This window comes from Rhinatrema bivittatum, chromosome 4, assembly GCF_901001135.1.
Source record: "Rhinatrema bivittatum chromosome 4, aRhiBiv1.1, whole genome shotgun sequence".
Classification (NCBI taxonomy): Eukaryota; Metazoa; Chordata; class Amphibia; order Gymnophiona; family Rhinatrematidae; genus Rhinatrema; species Rhinatrema bivittatum.
In genome coordinates this window covers 27466095-27487032 of record NC_042618.1, presented here as the reverse complement: position 1 = coordinate 27487032, position 20938 = coordinate 27466095, and the positions used below count along the sequence as shown (strand labels likewise).

The 20938-nt window shown below is 44.2% G+C and overlaps 1 protein-coding gene across 3 annotated transcripts in view; it reads left to right on the top strand.

Moving 5' to 3' along the window:
* The window catches only part of ATG2B (autophagy related 2B), a 263381-nt gene that overhangs the window by 121994 nt on the left and 120449 nt on the right, over window positions 1-20938 (top strand). For 2 of the 3 annotated variants that reach the window (XM_029597896.1, XM_029597894.1), the window contains exons 19-21: window positions 166-323; window positions 19130-19302; window positions 20193-20343. In XM_029597896.1, coding sequence (XP_029453756.1) covers window positions 166-323; window positions 19130-19302; window positions 20193-20343 — 482 coding nt within the window. The remainder of the gene's footprint in view (window positions 1-165; window positions 324-19129; window positions 19303-20192; window positions 20344-20938) is intronic. The other variant, XM_029597895.1, reaches the window with a different exon arrangement.

Below are 20938 nucleotides of genomic sequence, written 5' to 3'. Positions count from 1 at the left end.
ACAGTGAGAATGCAAACATCTTGGATATTTTTCCATTCATGAAAATGCAGGATCCTGATTGGAAATGTTCAGTGTTGATAGATCATCATAAGCACATTTTCAAATTGCTTCTTAAGTTTGCAATAGGGTGAGCTGTCTAATTGTGTCCGAACTTTCTTTTTCTAGAATCAACAATGATTTATTTTTGTGGGAACCCACTGCTCCTTCTCCTGTTGAAACCTTTGAAAATTTTTCCTATGGCGTTGGGCTGTCTGTGGCCAGTCAGCTGATAAACACCTTCAGCAAGGATAACTTCAGTCAGTTTAAGTCAACGAATCACTATGGTAATGTTCCTGGTAAAAGCAAAAAGAGTTACTGCAGCAGATGTGGTGCAAGTTGAATCTAATGTGTTGGTTTTATTGTGTTTCTGTTTGCCGGCTTCATTAGGGCTCATTACATTCTTTATATTATTCAAATCAGCTGATTTAAAAAAAAAAGTCTTTTCTTATTGACCTTTAGCAAACTAGAGAAGCTTTAAGCTGTAGGAAACTGGCATAACGACAAAAAGATTGCAGAGTGGAATTGAATTAATCCAGTGTGCCCAATGAACTCTGGTGGGACGATCCAGCCAACGTGTTCAAATGTTTCTTCACTGTGTGCTGCGTCGACATAACATTCCCTTTGGGTTATTGCCCATAAATACAAATGTGCTGGTTGGGCCTGGTTTTCTATGCGCTTAAATGACTTATACAATAGCCCAGGGTTCAGTGTTTGTAAAAGTACATGTGTTACCTGGTTTTCCTTGTACTTTTTACACTAACTGGGAAGAGGCTTTCCTGGATGCAGAGTCGGGGCGGACTTTGAACTTAAATGCATCCTTTTTTTATTGTAAAATTATGCTTTTGCTAGAGCAGGTATAACTTTGTGCGAGTTATTTTGTGCACATACCAGGGCACTTATCTGCAAATTTTCAATGCATAAATTTGCTTAGAAAATTCAGGGTAAAGTCTTCACGTAAAAGGTACATGCAGACTTTTACCAAAATGTGCACCATTATAAAATTACCCTCTCTGTGGTGTGCACTCTGAGACATTCCTAACTCCTGAAAAATTGCACTATCCTGTAATGATTTCTGTGTCTCACCTCATCCCCACTGGCTGCTATAGTCATCGATATATAAAGCAAACCAGATGTTCCATGGAAAGGTCAGTTTCTCATTCTTCTAAATATAACTGTGACCCTCAGCATACATGCTGGTGGTGTCTTTATGGGACTCTCTTCTTACCTGCCTCTTTTGTTGGTTTTTCATGTCCAGTCTGTTCATCTTGCTCAAGTTTGTGATATCAAAGTAAAGTTATAGAGCAGAACTAAAATCAGTTTTGGTCACAGGTTGTCATTGGTCTTTATGGGACAAATAATCAAAACTGGATGAGATGGTACAAACTCCACCGCTCCTTTGACCTGTGGGGTTTGCACCAATAAAACAAAACTACAGAAAGAGTTTTGCATGGTTTATTGTCCAAGGAAAAATTACCTGCAGAGTTTGCATCTGTTTTCTCTGTGCATAATTTTTCAGCCCAAATCTACATGCTTAGTTGAATTTTTCGCATGCCCCTCATGAAACCTCTCTGTGAACCTCTCGAGTTGGTAAACTTGAAGTGTCTAGCCTGGATAGTGTTTCTTGTAGCTGTCACTTTGGCTTTAAGAGTAAGACCATCGCAGGTTCTGGTTTCCTACTTGACCATACCTGCAGTTTTTTCACAACAGGCTGGTTTCCACTGACTCGCCCTAAATTCCTTCCAAAAGTAGTGTCTGCTTTCCACATGAACCAAGCCATTATGCCGCTAGCTTTCTTTCCAAGACCACATGAGCACAAAAAGAATGAACTCTTCACTCCTTGAACTATAAGAAGGCTCGTCAAGCTTCTCAACTGTTTGTGTGTTTTGATCCTATTAAGTTTGGAAGGACAGTTGCCTACTTCATAGCACACTATTCCACATTGACTGGCTTACAGAATACAGACTGTCAAGGCTCATCAAGTGAAATCCATGGTGATTTTAGTAGCTCACCTCAGGCCACGTCCATCGAAGACATACACAAAGTTGCTACTTGCTTGTCTGTTCACATGGATGCATGTTCCGAGGAGACAGTAACTTCGGTCAAGTAGTTCTGAACAGCCTGTTCAACCAGTAATCCTCTTTCAACGTGGCGTGTCTGAATTGTCTTAAGTAATTGCTCCACAATGCAACCCTCAGCTTGGGACTCCCCACGTATTAATGCTGATTCGTGTCTGCTGTTGATGGAGAAAGCAAGTTTGCTCACCTGTAAACAGTGTTTTCGGTAGACAATAGGATGAATCAGTCATACTTAATACCGATCCACCTCCCTAGAGAGTCGACTACCTTGCTAAAGCTTAAGCTCTGGAAGAGACTGAGGTACTAAAGAAGCAGTGCCTGCTTGCGCAGGAGCTCCCTCGCGTGCACTGAAAGCTAGATCCATGTTGGTGCCGTCAGATGATATCACTAATGTGTTATTTATTTATTTATTTATTTAGAATTCTTATATACCAACATTCCTGTAAAATATACAGATCACACCGGTTTATAGTGAAACAGAACTGCTGCCGGATGGCGTTACATTAAACCTTAAACAATTAGAGCAAAAGTACATTCGAAACGTTGGAGAAACATTAAACATTAGAGCATTAAACATTGATCATTAGAGCGTAAGAACATACGAAACGTATGGAGAAACAACGGAACAATTGCAAACCGTAAGAAGCTTAGTGCGGAATAACTGTAAAACTTCAATACAGAATAAAAGTATATAAAACATTAGACGTGATGCTTGGATTTGAGGGAGAAAGAGGGAATATATGAGGAGTGAAGGGAGGGAGGAGGGGCTGAGGGGGGCAGGAGGGAAAAAAGCGGGGGGTAGAAACTGGGGAAGAAGAGTCCTGAAGAGGCCTGGGAGGGCTGGGAAGGGAGTGAGGCGAGCTCAGTTTATCATCGAGCTTTGGTCCATGTTATGGCTAATTCATAAGAATAAAGCAAGAAAATAGGATATACCATGCTGGGTCAGACTAAGGATCCATCAAGCCCAGCATCCTGTTTCCAACAGTGGCCAATCCAAGTTACAAATACCCAAACATTAATTCCTGTTCATACCCAGATCAGTCCAGACAAATGGGTTTTGCATCCCTACCAGCAGATGGAGGCAGAGAACAAAACTTTGAGGCACTGCTACATATCTGAGAGCGCCACCTGCAGTCCCTCAGTATTTCTCTGTCTCCACAGATGGTAGAGGTGCAACCCTGCAGTCTGTGTAAAAGAAAAGAAAAAGATTTTAAATTCTTTTGAATTTATGCTCCCAGGAGGTTGTGAGGCTCTGGTGGGGGTTATCCCTCCTGCTGTTGAGGGAAACGAGCAAGGGGTCAGGGACCCTTGGCTGGCTCGGTCAGTGGCCACCAGGAGAGGAGCCATTTCCCTTCTCCTCCAGGAGAACAATTACTCTGCAGCACCACAGTGGCTTATATCAACCAGCAAAGGGGGAACCAGGAGTCGAGTGGTGGCCCAGGAAGCTCAGGAATTGTTTCTTTGGGCGGAGCAGCATCTAGCTATGCTAGCAGTGTTTCACATTGCTGGGATGGACAATATGCAGGCAGATTTTCTCAGTCACCAGAAGCTGGATCCCAGGGAGTGGGAGCAGTCAGAGGAGGTGATGGCTCTGATATGCTCTTGATGGCATCACAGAAAAATGCCAAGGCGCCCCTATTTTTCAGTCGCAGACGAGAATACTGAGTGGAGAGCATAGATGCTCTAGTTTGCCGGCATCAAGCATTTGTTGTTTCCCTGAAGAAGGAGCATCCTCCGAAACACTGCAGTGTCAGGATAGAGCAGAATATTTCATTACAAAGCCCAGCCCGACCTGGTTGTGGACTACGTGTTGACTGCCAATACCAGAAAATTGGACTAAAAGTTGGACTTCAACCTATTTCTCAGATAAGTGCATTCCATGATAGCTTCATATTGAAGAATCTTTAATACATTTATAGTGACCAATGATTTAAAAGACCTAGCATTCTCCAGAGCTTTATTCAAAAGCTAATAACCTCTGGGCACGCTATATGAGGTCACTATAAAATTAGAATTAACCCTTTCATATTTTGTATAGCAGGATCTCTATAATTTTGCTAATTCTTTCTTAGCCATGATGGATTCTACTTTGTGTTCCTGCCGTGGCCTCTGGTGGGAAAGATAAGACAAATAGAAAATCACCCCAGAGAAGTGATTATGGTGGCGCCAAAGCGCCCATGGTTCGGGGACCTGGTCAACATGACAGTGGACGGGCCTCTGCGACTTGCTCTTTACCAAAGCTTATTTGGCAGGGTCCAATATTTTCAGATTGGGTCGATTGTTTTTGTCTCGCGGCTTGATTTTTGAGAGGGGATGTGTGAGAGCGTTAAGATATCCGGAGGATGTCATTTCTAGCTTGTAGCAGGCTAGAAAAACTTTCACTTCTTAATCATACGTATGGGTCTGGAAGGTCTTTAAGTCCTGGTGCACAGGTCAAGGAATAATCTCGACTCAGGCTTCGATAGCTCATATCTGGGCTTTCTTGCAGAGAGATTTGGTAAAAGGCTTAGCCTTTAGCTCTCTTAAGGTTCAGGTTGTGGCCTTGGGCTGTCTGCGAGGCAAGGAGCATCATCTGTCGTTGGCTGCTCACCCAGATATGGTTCGCTTTCTTCGAGGAGCAAAACATCTGCATCCTCCTCTCTGGAAAATATGTCCTCATGGAATGTCAATCTAGTCCTAAGAGGGTTGGGTATAGCTCCTTTTGAACCTTTAAAAAAGGCAATGCTAAAGTATCTTTCTTTGAATGTGGTGTTTCTTATAGCCATTTGTTCTGCCCGAAGGATTTCAGAACTTCAGGCGTTATCGTGCAGAGAACATTTTCTGAAGATTTCAGATTAAGAAGATGCCATACTGGGTCAGACCAAGGGTCCATCAAGCCCAGCATCCTGTGTCCAACAGTGGCCAATCCAGGCCATAAGAACCTGGCAAGTACCCAAAAACTAAGTAGATCCCATGCTACTGATGCCAGTAATAGCAGTGGCTATTTTCTAAGTCAACTTGATTAATAGCCTTTAATGGACTTCTCCTCCAAGAACTTATCCAAACCTTTTTTAAACCCAGCTACTCTACCTGCACTAACCACATCTCCTGGCAACAAATTCCGGAGTTTAATTGTGTGTTGAGTGAAAAAGAACGTTCTCCGATTAGTTTTAAATGTGCTACATGCTAACGTCATGGAGTGCCCCCTAGTCTAATGATGGCAAACTCCAGTCCTTGAGTGCCACAAATAGGCCAGGATATCTACAATGAATATGCATGAGAAAGATTTGCATGCACTGCCTCCTATGTATGCAAATCTATCTCATGCATATCCTGAAAACCTGGCCTGTTTGTGACACTCGAGGACTGGAATTCGCCATCACCGCCCTAGTCCTTCTATTATCCGAAAGAGTAAATAACTGATTCACATTTACCCGTTCTAGATCTCTCATGGTTTTAAACACCTCTATCATATCCCCCCTCAGCCGACTCTTCTCCAAGCTAAACAGTCCTAACCTCTTTAGGGGAGCTGTTCCATCCCCTTTATTATTTTGGTCACCATTTCTTTCCTAATAATTCCTAACATTCTGTTTGCTTTTTTGACTGCTGTAGCACACTGAGCCAACAATTTCAATGTGTTATTCACTAAGATGCTTAGATCTCTTTCCTGGATGGTAGCTCCTAATATGGAACCTAACGTCGTGTAACTATAGCATGGGTTATTTTTCCCTATATGCATCACCTTGCATTTATCCACATTAAATTTCATCTGCCGTTTGGATGCCCAATTTTCCAATCTCACAAAGTCCTCCTGCAATTAATCCAATCTGCTTGTAATTTATCTACTCTGAATAATTTTGTATCATCTGCAAATTTGATTACCTCACTCATCGTATTCCTTTCCAGATCATTTATAAATATATTGAAAAGCACGGGTCCTAGTACAGATCCTCGAGGCACTCCACTGTATACCTTTTTCCACTGAGAGAATTGTCCATTGAATCCCACTCTGTTTCCTGTCTTTTAACCAGTTTGTAATCCACGAAAGGACATCGCCACCTATCCCATGACCTTCTACTTTTCTTAGAAGCCTCTCTTGAGGAGTTTTGTCAAACGCCTTCTGAAAATCCAAATACACTACATCCACTAGTTTACCTAATCTACATGTTTATTAACACCTTCAAAAAAGTGAAGCAGATTTGTGAGGCAAGACTTGCCTTGGGTAAAGCCATGCTGACTTTGTTCCATTAAACCATGTCTTTCTGTATGTTCTGTGATTTTGATCTTTAGAACACTTTCCACTATTTTTCCTGGTACTGAAGTCAGGCTAACTGGTCGGTAGTTTCCCGGATCACCCCTGGAGCATTTTTTAGATATTGGGGTTACATTTGCTATCCTCCCGTCTTCAGGTACAATGGATGATTTTAATGATAGGTTACAAATTTTTACTAATAAATCTGAAATTTCATTTTTTAGTTCCTTCAGAACTCTGGGGTGTATACCATCCAGTCCATGTGATTTACTACTCTTCAATTGTCAATCAGGCCTACCACATCTTCTAGGTTTACAGTGATTTGGTTCAGTCCATCTGAATCATTACCCATGAAAACCTTCTCCAGAACGGGTATCTCCCTAACATCCTCTTCAGTAAATACCGAAGCAAAGAAATCATTTAATCTTTCCACGATGGCCTTATCTTCTCTAAGTGCCCCTTTAACCCCTCGATCATCTAACAGTCCAGTTGACTCCCTCGCATGCTTTCTGCTTCGGATATATTTTTAAAAGTTTTTACTGTGAGTTTTTGCCTCTACAACCAACTTCTTTTCAAATTCTCTCTTAGCCCTTCTTATCAAAGTCTTACATTTAACTTGCCAATGCTTATGCATTATCCTATTTTCTTCTGTTGGATCCTTCTTCCAATTTTTGAATGAAGCTCGTTTGGCTAAAATAGCTTCTTCCACCTCACCTTTTAACCATGCCGGTAATTGTTTTGCCTTCCTTTCACCTTTCTTAATGTGTGAAATACATCTGGACTGTGCTTCTAGGATGGTATTTTTTAACAATGTCCATGCCTCTTGCACAATTTTTACCTTTGTAGCTGCGCCTTTCAGTTTTTTTCTAATTATTTTTATCATTTTAATAAAGTTTCCCTTTTGAAAGTTTAGCACTAGAGCTGTGGATTTGCATACTTTCCCCCTTCCAGTCAATTCAAATTTGATCATATTATGATCACTATTGCCAAGCGGTCCCACCACCATTACCTCTCCAAATCCTGTGCTCCACTGAGAATTAGATCTAAAATTGCTCCCTCTCTTGTCAGTTCTTGAACCAATTGCTTCGAAAACTGTCATTTATTCCATCCAGGAACTTTATCTCTCTAGCATGTCCCGATGATACATTTACCCAGTCAATATTGGGGTAATTGAAATCTTCCATTATTACCGCACTACCAATTTGGTTAGCTTTCCTAATTTCTCTTATCATTTCACTGTCTGTCTCACCATCTTGACCAGGTGGATGGTAGTATACCCCTATCACCATACTCTTTCCCAACACACAAGGGATTTCTACCCATAAAGATTTGATTGTGCATTTAGTCTCATGTAGGATCTTTATCCTGTTGGACTCTATGCCATCCCGGACATAAAGCGCCACACCTCCTCCCAGGTGCTCCGCTCTTGTCATTGCAATATAATTTGTACCCCGGTATAGCACTGTCCCATTGGTTATCCTCCTTCCACCATGTCTCTGAGATGCCAATTAAGTCTATGTCATCATTCCCTGCTATACATTCTAATTCTCCCATCTTACTTCTTAGACTTCTGGCATTAGCATACAAACATTTCAAAGTGTGTTTTTTGTTTGTATTTTCATTCTGCTTTTTAATTGATAGGGATAAGTTAGAATTTTTTAGCTCAGGCGAGTTTTTAGTTACAGGCACTTGGACTACTTTTTTTATTATTGGAACCTCACTGTCGGGATGCTCTAATTCTAATGCATCATTACTATCCTTTGAAGATACCTCTCTCCGAACCATGCGCTGCTGAGCGACTGTCGGCTTTCCCCTTTGTTCTAGTTTAAAAGCTGCTCTATCTCCTTTTTAAAGGTTAGCGCCAGCAGTCTGGTTCCACCCTGGTTAAGATGGAGCCTATCCCTTCAGAAAAGACTCTCCCTTCCCCAAAAGGTTCCTCAGTTTCTTACAAAACTGAATCTCTCTTCCTTGCACCATCGTCTCATCCACGCATTGAGACTCCGGAGCTCTGCCTGCCTCTGGGGACCTGCGCGTGGAGCAGGGAGCATTTCAGAGAATGCTGCCCTGGAGGTTCTGGATTTGCTTTCTACCTAAAAGCTTAAATTTGGCTTCCAGAACCTCCTTTCCACATTTTCCTATGTCTTTGGTGCCCACATGTACCATGACAGCCGGCTCCTCCCAAGCACTGTCTAAAATCCTATCTAGTTGTCACATGAGGTCTGCCATCGTCACACTTGGCAGGCTTGTTACCAGGCGATCCTCACATCCACCAGCTATCTATATTTCTAATAATCAAATCACCAACTATGGCGGCCAACCTAACCCTTCCCTCCTGGAGACATATCCTTGGTGTGAGATGACAGTGCATCACTGGAGAGCAGGTCTTTGCTACAGGATCACTTCCTGCTGCATCAGGATGATGCTTTCTGACCAGGAGACCTTCCTCCTCCAAGGCTGCCAGACAGGAGTTGGGACTTGGCTACTATGTCCCTAAAGGTCTCATCTGTCTGCCTCAGCTCCTCCAGGTCTGGACTCTATTCTCTGAGAGACAGGAGCTCTTTGCATCAGGTGCACACATACAACCTCTCACCGGCGAGTAAAAAATCACACGTGACACTTGATGCAGAAGACTGGAAGGCCCTCCTCTTGTTGCTGCATTGCTGCCTTCATCCTAATTCTGTTGAGTTCTTAGTTAAGTCTATGTTTGCTAAGGGAGTAGGAATGTGTATATTGGTATATTCACTATTAATCTGCTAGTGACCTGCAATGGGATAATTGCTGGGGCAATCCTATGTTTTAGATAAAAGGCTGAGTTATTTTTTTTTTTTTGAATATATTTTTATTAAGGTTTTCAATGACAACAATAACCAACATGAACAACAGCAAAAACATAGCATGATACTAAAGAACAAACTAACCCACCCCCCCCCTCCCTCCCTCCCACCCACCCACAGTATCCAGTATAAGGCATAAGGGAAGGGGTGAGGTATGAGTACGTGTACTGATTCCAATTACAGGGCTGGGAACTACAGAGCTCTGCTAAAGAAAGGGCAAAGCGGGCAACAACCACTGCGTCTACCCGAGCCCCGCATCCTCCGGGACCGAGCGCCAGGTTGCCGGTATAGGACCGGTGTGGGGCCCTAAATGCTCGGTAAAAGCCGCCCAAATCTGAGAAGTCTGTATAAGCTTCTTTGGCGTGGCCGTCGTAACCAGGGCGTGTTCCATAGAACAGAGATTCACCAAACGCCCAAACCAGCGTTCATAGCTGGGGCGGTGTGTCTGGAGCCACTCCGCCAAAATAAGTCGTTTGCCCACCAGGCCAGCCTTAGCCACAAAAAGTCGCCGGGGGGTGGATAATGGTGTCAAAGCAGGAACGTCCGCTCCAAATAACCAAAGATGGGGGTGGAGCGGCAGCTTAACTTTCAGAAAAGCTGAACAGGCGGCACAAATCTCTCTCCAAAAGTGGAGTATCACTGTGCAGTCCCAAAAGCAGTGAAAGTATGAGGCCGGGTCCATAGCACATTTGGGACACCGGGAAGAGGGTGTTATTTTCATTTGCTTGGCCCGTTGTGGCGTAATGTAACATTGCCAAAGAAACCTATACTGAGTCTCCCGCAATATGATATTATCGGACACAGTAGACAAATCCAGGAAACATTGCTTAAATTCCGACAATGTGAGAGAGAAAAGATCCCAGGTTGCCCATTTCTCATAGAGAGAATCCATTGAATGAGGGTCTATTAAGCGTAGGGTTTCCTTGTAAAAGTAAGAGATGGCAGGTTTTCCCCCCCGCCCCACCTGAACAACGTCTCGGAGGCGCTGAGCCGCTGGGGTGTCCGCTAACGAGGTCTGTCTAGACTTAATAAAATGTGTAATTTGGAAGTATGCATAAAGGTCAGTGGCTGGCAAGTCGAAACGGCTTTGAAGCGAAGCAAAGGAAGAAAGGGTCCCAGCCGGACCCTCATATAAGTCATAAATGTATGTAAGGCCTTTGCGTCTCCAACGCCTAAAAGTGCCCGTCGTTGCCCCAGGGGGGAACAAATCATGGCCGGTGATAGTGAGAGCAGAATTTAGGATACCCTTCATACCCCCAAGTTTGCATAACAGCTTCCAGGCCTCCCGACAGGTACTTAGGATAGCCTGTGGTTTGACATGTGCAGGTAGGGCCTGTGTAGGCATCTGTAACAGCGGATTTAAAGAGGGCACCGCGAACCATTCTAAGAGACAGAGATGTGGGGAAAAAGTCGCCGTCGAAAAAATCCAGTCCCTAACATAACGTAAGCCGCAGGCTAAGTTGTACAAAGTCAGACTAGGACATCCCAGCCCTCCCCACTCCCCAGGGCTGGTGAGAACTGCCATAGGTAAACGGGCTTTTTTGCCGCGCCACAGAAACCTTTTAAGGGCCCTGTTAATCGTCTGGTGATCCCTCGCTGTGATCCACAGGGGGGCCATTTGGATAGTGTAGAGCCACTTGGGGAGAAGGACCATTTTAAAAAGGTGTATACGGCCCACCAGCGACAACGGGAGCGAAGCCCACCCCCGTAGCTTATCCGTCATATGCTTCAAGAGAGGTCTTATATTAACAGTGTAGAAATCGGCCAGTCGCACCGGAATCCGTATGCCGAGATATGTGAGAGTGTCAGACACCCACCGAAGGGGGAAGTCCCCTGCCCACGCGCCGCGGAGAGTCCCAGTGACATCTAACGCCTCCGACTTATCATAGTTGATGCGCAAGCCTGCAATAGAACCAAAATCCTGCATAAGCTCCAGAATCACTGGGAGAGAATGTTGCGGCTGAGTGACAAACATTAACAGGTCATCGGCAAACGCTGCAATTTTAAAGATTTGATGAGGCCCACCAAAACCCTTCACCTGTCTGCATGCGTCTATTTTCCGGAGTAAAGGATCAATGGACAGTATATACAATAAAGGGGAAAGTGGGCAGCCCTGACGAACCCCCCGCCGGATATCCACCGAACCCGATAAACTACCGTTCGTCAAAATATAGGAAGAGGGGTTATCATATAGGAGCAAGATATAGCGTAAAAAGTCCCCGCTAATACCAAACCGCTGTAACACGGAGAACAAGTAAGACCAGGTCACGCGATCAAAGGCCTTCTCCGAATCGAATCCGATGGCCAGGGCAGGGATAGCCTGATTCTGGCAGATGGTCAGAGCAGTGAGTAGTTTGATGATGTTAATCTGAGGCTTGCGGCCTCGGATAAAGCCAGTTTGATGGGATGAAACCAGGCGGGGGAGAAAAATACTTAATCGCAGCGCCAGAACCTTGGCCAATATCTTTTGGTAACAATTTAGTAGGGATATCGGTCGATAGGAAGAGGGGCTGGTCGGGTCCCTACCCGGCTTGGGAAGGACTATAATATGTGCGTCGGTGAATCTAGGGGAAAAGCTTTGATTAGCAAGCCCATCCGTAAAGTACCGGGTCAGGGGGTTGCCAATGGAAATGAGAAGTATCTTGTAAAAATCATATGTAAACCCATCAGGCCCGGGAGATCGACCAGTCGGAGCCGCTGAGATAGTCTGTGTTACTTCGTAAGTCTGTAAGGGGCGATTCAGAAATTCACGTTGTGCAGCCGTCAGCGTAGGGAGGCGCAGATCTCTAAAGAAACTGTCCTCTTCCGCCCACCCCACAGAAGGGTCCGCGGCATACAAGTCAGTATAAAACTGCCGGAATACCTCACAAATTTCCGATTCTGTGCTAGCCCGGGCACCCGAAGGGGTAGTCAGGGTAGGGATAATAGACTGGGGTTTCTGAATCTTAACTAGGTTAGCGAGGAGTCGACTAGGTTTGTTCCCATATTTAAAGAGATGCTGTTGCCCCTTGTGCAGGTAGTGCTTAGTTCGGAGGTCCAATAGAGTATTCAAACGGCCCAACACGCTGTAATAGGTAGTCCTAGTGTCCGTCGTGTTGGAACGGTTTAACGCAGCCTTAGCCTGTTTCAGTTGGGTATCAAGGTGTAGGATGTCTTGGTTTAAGAGTCTGGTACGGTTATGGACATAGGCTATTATATCGCCTCGGATCACCGCTTTTCCCGCCTCCCAGTATAACTGAGGGTGATCAACATGTTGGCGATTATGGTGAGCATAGTCTGCCCATTTAGCTTTCAAAAATTTCTGAAATGGGATATCATCTTTAAGGTAAGCAGGAAAACGCCAGAGCCGTGTCGTGCGCGAGGCCGCTGGTGTGGCCAATGTAAGGGACACTGGGGCATGGTCAGAAATGGCCTGGGTTTCAATAACCGCCGCGGTCACTTGAAAAAACGCGTCTTGTGAGAGAAGGATGTAATCGATACGGGCCATTGACCCGTGGGCTCTCGATATATGGGTATAATCACGTTCAGTTGTGTGTAGAATGCGCCACACATCAAGGAGCCCTAGCTGATGGCATAAGTATGCAACCCCTTTCCGTTTCTTTCCCTGGGGCGATGTAGAGGCAGGACTCCTGTCCAGGGCTGAATCATGAACACAGTTAAGATCACCGGCCACATACAAAGTTCCCCGGGTATGTACATGAAGTTTGTTAGTCAAGTCCTCAAAAAACGAGTGTGTGTAGTCGTTGGGAGCGTAAACATTACATATAGTGACAGGTTTCTGATTCCAGATCCCTTGCAATATAATATACCGGCCTCCTGGGTCCAGGGTGGTATGTGATATAACAAAGTCTAGTGACCTACGTATGAGGATAGCTACTCCCGCCTTTCTGTGTACCTCTGGTGCATACACACAAGTTTCTACCCAATCTCTACGGAGTTTAGCGCTCTCAGTGTCTATGAGGTGCGTTTCCTGGATACAAGCTATGTCAGTCTGTAAACGTCGAAGATGGGACAGTACTTTTTTCCTTTTGATCGGGGATCCCAGGCCATTAACATTCCATGAGATAAGTTTAGCCATCCTGAACTGGCCCGGGCGCTAGTGAAGTGGAAAGGTGTACTCCCCAAGGGGTAGGAGGGAGCCCCCAGCTCAGCCCCCCCCCCACCGTGCCCCCACGTACTCCCAAAGAAATAAAGCCTCCCCCTGAAACATAGGATTCGCAAACACAGCAAATATAAGAACCCCTGTGCCGTAAAGAGAGGAATAGGCTTCATGGACCCCAACAGTCGGACACACTCTGCCTCTTCCCCCCCCCTCCCCCGCATTCCAACATCTCACCCACTGCCCCTCCCCCTTAACTCCCCTCCTTCGGACCCCCCCTCCCTCCCTTATCCCGCACCCACCCGTCCCCCCCTGTCTGGATCCCACTCACACCCACAAACCCCCCACACATTCAACCCAACTCCCAAAACTAACAACCAGTCCACAAACAGTCCTCGCTCCTGGCGAAGAGGTGGGGTCCGTTTTGGAATGTACGGACACCCCGCCGCTCTCGTCGCTCCGTCTCCTCTGGCATCCGAAGCCCGACTCCGATCCCGAAGACCGCTCACATCAGGTCGCTCTGCTCCCCAATCCTACGCCCGGGGGAGACCAGGACTAAGGACGACTTGGAGCTGTACGGCCCACCGCCAGGCACGCATATCCCACGCGGGCTCCTACCAGCAACAATTGGTCCCGGTGCGTCGTGACTCACTCCGGCTGGGCCAGCAACAGTCTCAACAGAAAAAATTGAACTTATTTAGCTCGGTTAGGTAGAAATATTGACAAGCTGTGAACAAGACCGGCCAAAAACAAAATGTTTACAGATTACAAACCACCAGACTCCTAAAAGTGCGCCATTTACAGGGTTCACCAAGCCCCTTAGTTGCTTGTAGTATAACAGAGTTATACTACAAAAAAACATGTAACTCTGATCTCCTCAGCAAACTTCTAGCCCCAGAATTACCATCCATCGATGTTTCTACACCTAACAGCGCTCTTCAATCATGGTCCAAAATAACAAAATCAGTAGCAAACACACTTTGCCCACTGACCACCAAAAAACACTCTTCAAAGGCATCCAAAAGACAACCCTGGTTTAATGATGAACTGAGAAATCTCAAACAACTACTTCGGCAGAAAGAAAAAAAATGGCGTAAAGCCCCTTCACCAGCCTCACTCTCAGACTACAAACGCACGCTCCACCAATACAAAAGCAGTACACAGAAAACAAAAAGAGACTACTATGCCCGTCAGGTTCATCACCTCATCTTTGACTCAAAAGCCCTATTCGCCTTCGTTTCCAATCTCACTAAACCGATCACTCCTGATATACCACCCGAATTCTCTCAGACCAAAGCAGACGAACTGGCTCTTCATTTCAGCAAAAAAATCTCTGACCTCCTCAATCAACTATCACTAACCACTAGCTCCCAAGACAACACATACCTTCTCCCTAACAAAGATATACAGCTTAAAGCATTCGAACCCATCACTCTCACAGAGATACAATCAGTGCTGAAGAAAATGAAACCTTCATCACACCCTTTTGATCAAATTCCTTCCAAAATGCTACTTCTCATTCCTGATACTATATCAAAATCCCTTGCCGAAATTATAAACTGTTCCCTCTCCCAGGGTATCTACCCAGATGATCTAAAAACAGCTTCAATCAAACCCCTCCTAAAAAAATCGAATCTAAATCCAAGTGATCCCAACAACTTCCGCCCTATTTCCAACCTTCCATTCATAGCCAAAATAATGGAAAAATTGGTGAACACCCAACTTTCCAACTACTTGGAAGACCACGGCATTCTGTCTCCAAACCAATATGGTTTTCGAAAAGCTGCAAGCACAGAAACACTACTTCTTGCACTTTCAGACTTCCTCCTCGCCGGCATCGATAAAGGCAAAGCATTTTTACTAATCCTCCTCGACTTCTCGGCGGCCTTTGACACCGTCAACCATTACCTCCTCTTAAAACAACTAGCAAATATTGGAGTGACAGCTACTTCACTAACATGGTTCAAAACCTTCCTGGAAAACAGAGGATATAGGGTCAAAATTCACAATACAGAATCCCAATATCACCACTCCACCAGAGGGGTGCCACAAGGTTCATCCCTCTCACCCACCCTATTTAATGTATACCTCCTACCACTCTGTCAACTACTCACAAAACTATGCCTTAAACACTTCCTCTTCGCGGACGACGTACAGATTGTGATCCCTATAAAAGATTCAATCTCGTCAACAATGGAATATTGGGATAGTTGTTTACTAGAAATCAAACACCTCCTTACCAGCTTAAACCTAGTCCTTAATGCGTCGAAAACGGAATATCTCCTTATAGCACCTGAAAACAACATCACGCTCTCAAAGCCACCTACCCTCCTACAAACCACCCATGTAAGAGATCTAGGAGCCATCCTAGATAACCGTCTTAACCTCAAACCATTCATAAACCGAACTACAAAAGACTGCTTCCACAAATTACATATTCTGAAAAGAATAAAGCCACTTTTCCACGCGCAAGATTTTAGATCAATCCTGCAAGCAATAATCTTCTCCAAACTAGATTATTGCAATTCTCTACTACTAGGCCTCCCAGCTTCTTACACCAAGCCTTTACAAATGGTACAGAACACAGCAGCTAGAATACTTACAAACTCCAGGAAAATCGACCATATCTCCCCCATCCTCAAAAACCTTCATTGGTTACCGATCCACTTCAGAATTATGTACAAAACCATCATGATTATCTACAAGAACATCCATCAACACACTCAACTTGACTTACAAATCCCTTTTAAAAAATACACAGCCGCCAGACCCATCAGGGAACATTACAAAGAATCACTTCAGGTACCTCATGCCAAAACTTACCAACATAAATCCTACAGTTCAAGAGCTCTTTCATCAGCAGGTCCAATCCTCTGGAACTCCATCCCACCGGACTTAAGAAAAGAACCATGCGCCCCAACTTTTAGGAAGAGACTAAAAACGTGGCTTTTTAAAAAAGCGTTCCCAGAACTGGATTAAATTCCCCACCCATCAGCACAAACACAAAGTTAGTGAACTGTAATAAACCCACTAACTTCATACGCAGTCACAGCATCTTATTATTATAATTCACAACAGCATCATATTTGATCATTTTTGCTACTCATCTATATTTTTATACTATACATATTTATTAATTGATACAGTTGGATAAAATGTTAATATTCTTCCTTCAATTTCCTCCCCTTTCAGATCCTAGTTATTTTTCCCTGTTTTTTGTAACTTTCTCACATCCTAAATATTGTTATTATACCTGTTAAGTCTCATTCTATATGTGACGTTGAATTGGGAAATGTTTTACTATGTTACTCTCTGCCTTTACTCACATTGTTAATTGTAAACCGGGTTGATGTGATTCCATCATGAAACTCGGTATAATAAAAATAATAAATAAAATAAATAAATAAACAGAGGGTCAAGTGGAAAAAATTTTTTGGGCCTCCTCTGGGGTGTGAAAGGTCTGAACTGTCCCGTCTATCCACACTTTCAACAGTGCTGGGAACTGTAGAGCAAACTTGATGTTCCGGTCCACTAGTTTGGAACAAATCGGCGAAAAATGGCGCCGCAGTTGCGTCACCCTGGCTGAATAATCTTGGGTGAGACGTATTTTGTGGTTTTTATAACTCAGTTCTTTCTTAGCCCTGAAAGCCATCCAAATTTGCCACTGGTGCGCCGCATTTAGTACCTTGGCGATGGCAATCCTTGGGCGCTGGTCTGCGGGTCGTTTCGGCCCTATTCTATGGGCCCGTTCCACGTGAAAAATGCCCTTAAGGTCCGGGAGGCCCACTGCCTCCGGAAGCCAGTCCTCCAGAAAAGGACCCAAGCCTTTGTCATCGACCACCTCAGGGAGACCCAGAAATCTCAGGTTCGCCCTCCGCGACCTGTTTTCTAGGTCATCCAGTTTGTCGCGGAGCTCCGTGATCGCCGCCTCGTGTTTCCGGATCGTTACCTGGGCCACCGCCATATCCTCCTCTGCCGCCGAAATCCGGCCCTCCGCCTGGTCAAGTCGCGGGCTTAGCTCCGATATCACCGCGCTCACCTCCGCCAATTTCGAGTGGATACTGGCCAGTTTTTCATCTAAAGTGCTGGCAATAGTCTCCTGCAAAAGCTCGACGGTAAGTGGGGGAGGAGGGCCCGGGTCTGGGTCGTTAGTAACCGCCGCCATCTTAGGGTCCCCCGGCTTGCTCTTGTCTTTGTCTTTATCTTTCTTTGTGCTCCTGGAGGCCATCGGAAGCGGAGATTTTTGCATATATCGCACTATCGACATAAGCCGGTGTTCTGTGAAGCAAAGGAGTGGTGGTTTGCGATGAATAATGCCGGTTTTTACGGTGTTAGAGCAGCGGGGTGGCCGGAGCTGGTGAGAAGCACGTCCTCCTCAGCACATCACCCCACGTGACCCCCCGGCTGAGTTATTTTTAACATGAAAGTGTCTCAAGCCTAGAAATCAAAGGATGAGTTAGGGTTTAAAGACAAACAAATATACAAACTTTAAGCTATTACCTACCTTTTGGTATGCTTTTTATAACAATCACACACAACACAAAAGAATATACCCCAATAGTTTACCTCTGCCCTCAAACTTTTTAAGTTCTTATATTTCCCAAAGTAATCCTTACCGATTCTCTTCAGCCACCATCAAGATGTTCTTCTCTTCTCAATGCTCCCACTGGATTCTCAATGCTCCCACTGCAGTTTGTGCTTTTACCATGTTTACTTTATAACATTTTTGTTCTACAGTGTGAAATATTTTTTTAATACATATTTGCCTTTGTCTTTGTTTTCATTTTTTTTTTTTATTCAGTGGAGACTCTTGGAGCTGATGTCATTCAAAATGGCTTCCAAGGTTGTGCAGGCCATTATATGCATACTTAGACATGTTGGGAGGTAACTTTAAAAGCCCTTTACATGCATAAAACTGTGGTTTATGCACTGAAAAGACTTGTTGCAAAATTGCCCAGGGTTTGTGTGGGTAAAAGGATGCACAAAATACTATTTGGTACCTACTTTGACCCTCACAGAGCAGAGGTATTTCAGGGGCTGGAGTTTGGCTAAAGTTAGCACATACCTTTTGATTTTGAAAAGTATACATGTACATTTTCAAGAAAAAAAATTGTGTGCATGAAATAGCAGTAGCTTAATCTTCCAAACTGGTGTAACTTTTGCCCATATTTGGCACATATAAGAACATAAGAAGTTGCCATACTGGGTCAGACAGAGGGTCCATCAAGCCCAATATCCTATTTTCAACAGTGGCAAATCCAGGTTACAAGTACCTGGCAATTACCCAAATACTAAGAAGATCCCATGCTACTAATGCCAGTAATAGCAGTGGCTATTCCTTAAGTCAGTTAATGGACTTCTCCTCCAGGAACTTATCCAAACCTTTTTTAAACCCAGCTATACGAACTGCCCAAACCACATTCTTTGGCAACAAATTCCAGAGCTTGATTGTGCGTTGAGTGAAAAAGAACTGTCTCCGATTTGTTTTAAATGTGCTACCTGCTAACTTCATGGATGCTCCCTAGTCCTTCTATTATTTGAAAGTGTAAATAACCGATTCACATTTACCTGGAGACCTCTCATATTTTATAGACCTCTATCATATCTTCTCTCAGCTGAATAGCCCCAACCTCTTTAGCCTTTCCTCATAGGGGAGCTGTTCCATCCCCTTTATCATTTTGGTCTCCTGTTGGTACAAAATGACCTCCCTAAATTGTTTTCTAGGTCTGTGTCTGATAATGTTAGTGCCTTTTATTCTGCATTCTTTCTTATTCTGATTGGTTTCTCTTTATTTAGGGTGTGTTGATGATATAAGATTTTTTGTTTTGTTTTGTCTTTTTCCCCTTTGCAGATGAGGAGAGTGGTTCTGAGGAGGAAACACTGCAGTTCGGTACCACCAGTGATCCAAGCAGTCGGTCTCGCAGGAAGAAAAAACTGGACATGCCGAACAAGAATGCCCAGAGCTGTCTTTCTCTTCTTCTCAATGTCAACCATGGACTGGTATCCATATTCTCAGATGTGAAGGTGAGCTTCTAGGAGTGGAAATCATTGTGCTGCTCCACCATTTTCATTCCCTGCAGGTGGGGATGTGAAACTTGTAACAGCTCTCCCACTCCCAGGTCACACCTTCTGAGTTTTCTAGGTAGTTGACTGAGCAGTAGAGGGTGAGGAGAGAACATTTAGCTAGAAAATGGAGCTAGTGTAGGTCAGAAAACATAGTGCAGCCATTCTTAACGTGATCCAAGGGTCTCTTCATAAAGTTGCTTTCAATAGATGTTTAGCTGATGGAAACAAGATGCAGAACTGTGAATAATTAATTATATCTAAAGGATAGTTGTGAGGAGCCATTTAACCAGTATCCTGAGATATTCATTTTGTGCTTTATTGTCATAATATTTAGAGACCAGTAGTCAAAAAAAAGTTGAGCTTCTAAATTTAGGCACCTAAGCTAGGCACTTAATTTCAGCCAAACTCAGAAGCCTAAGTTTTCACCTGAAAATTCACTTAAATTTAGGAATCTAGAGGTCCATATTCAGCGCTACTTATCCAGCTAAGTCCAACGGCTGGAAATGTACCTGGGATCAACAACTACCACATAGCCAGATAGCTACTTATCCGGCTAAATAGTTAGCTGGCTGCGGGTGTGACAAGGGCATAAGTGGGATTTCCTGTCTCCTTTACCTGGTCGTAACAGCTTGGATTTGAAAAGCAGTAATAACATTACATCCTGCAGCCTCACTTTCCAAATGTGGAATCTGATGTCATGTGACGGATTATACCACTATTTCTTTGGATGAGTGAAACCAGTATGATAACAGTAGCTGTGCCAGTCCCATATCTCCGCTTCAAATTTCATGTGTTTTTCATTGACTGGAGTCACTGCGTAATAAGTACATCTCTGAGTTCTCCTTCAGCAGGATGATGGGAGCAGGATGGAAGGCAAACATGGCGAATTCTGGTTGGAGTTTAGCAGTGGTTCATTGTTCAGCGTGACAAAATACGAAGGCTTTGAAAACAAACACTACATTTGTCTGCATGCAAGCAGCCTCAGCCTTTACCATCAAGGTAGGAGAGAGTGGCTGGGATCTGTCCACACAACTGTGTAGCTCCTTAGGTGTAAAGGGAGAGCAGAGTTCCATCAGGCTTCATCTTCTGCAGGTTTCCTAGCACCTCTTGCATCTTGCAGTAATGACACAAATTTCCCAGTGGCCCCAAATATGGCAGTCTCCTTTGAATTGATGCAAATTTGAAATTTTCTTGGCTCGGCAGCGATATCCTTATACTCGCCATTATTTGTTTCCTCTAAAAATGTGTCCAGTTTATTTTTAATTTGATGTAATATGGTAGCTGCCACAGTTTCTAGATAAAGAATCCTTTCTTCTCAAGAGATAGATAAATCACCTGCAGGACTGATACATTTGTATAGTGTAATTTTCTCTCTTAAATATGGGGAGGGCAATAATTAAATCCTGTGGGGAGCTTGCAGGTACCCATGCACCTGCAAGTAGTTTTTCAAAGCTAAATTCCCTGGCGAGTTTTCTTTTGAAAATTCAGCCATGCACTCACACCGACAGTGTAAAGTACCCACATACTTTGCACTTGCATTGAAGCAGGTACTGTCTTGTCCCTGCCCCTACCCCCACTCCACCAGCATGGCTAA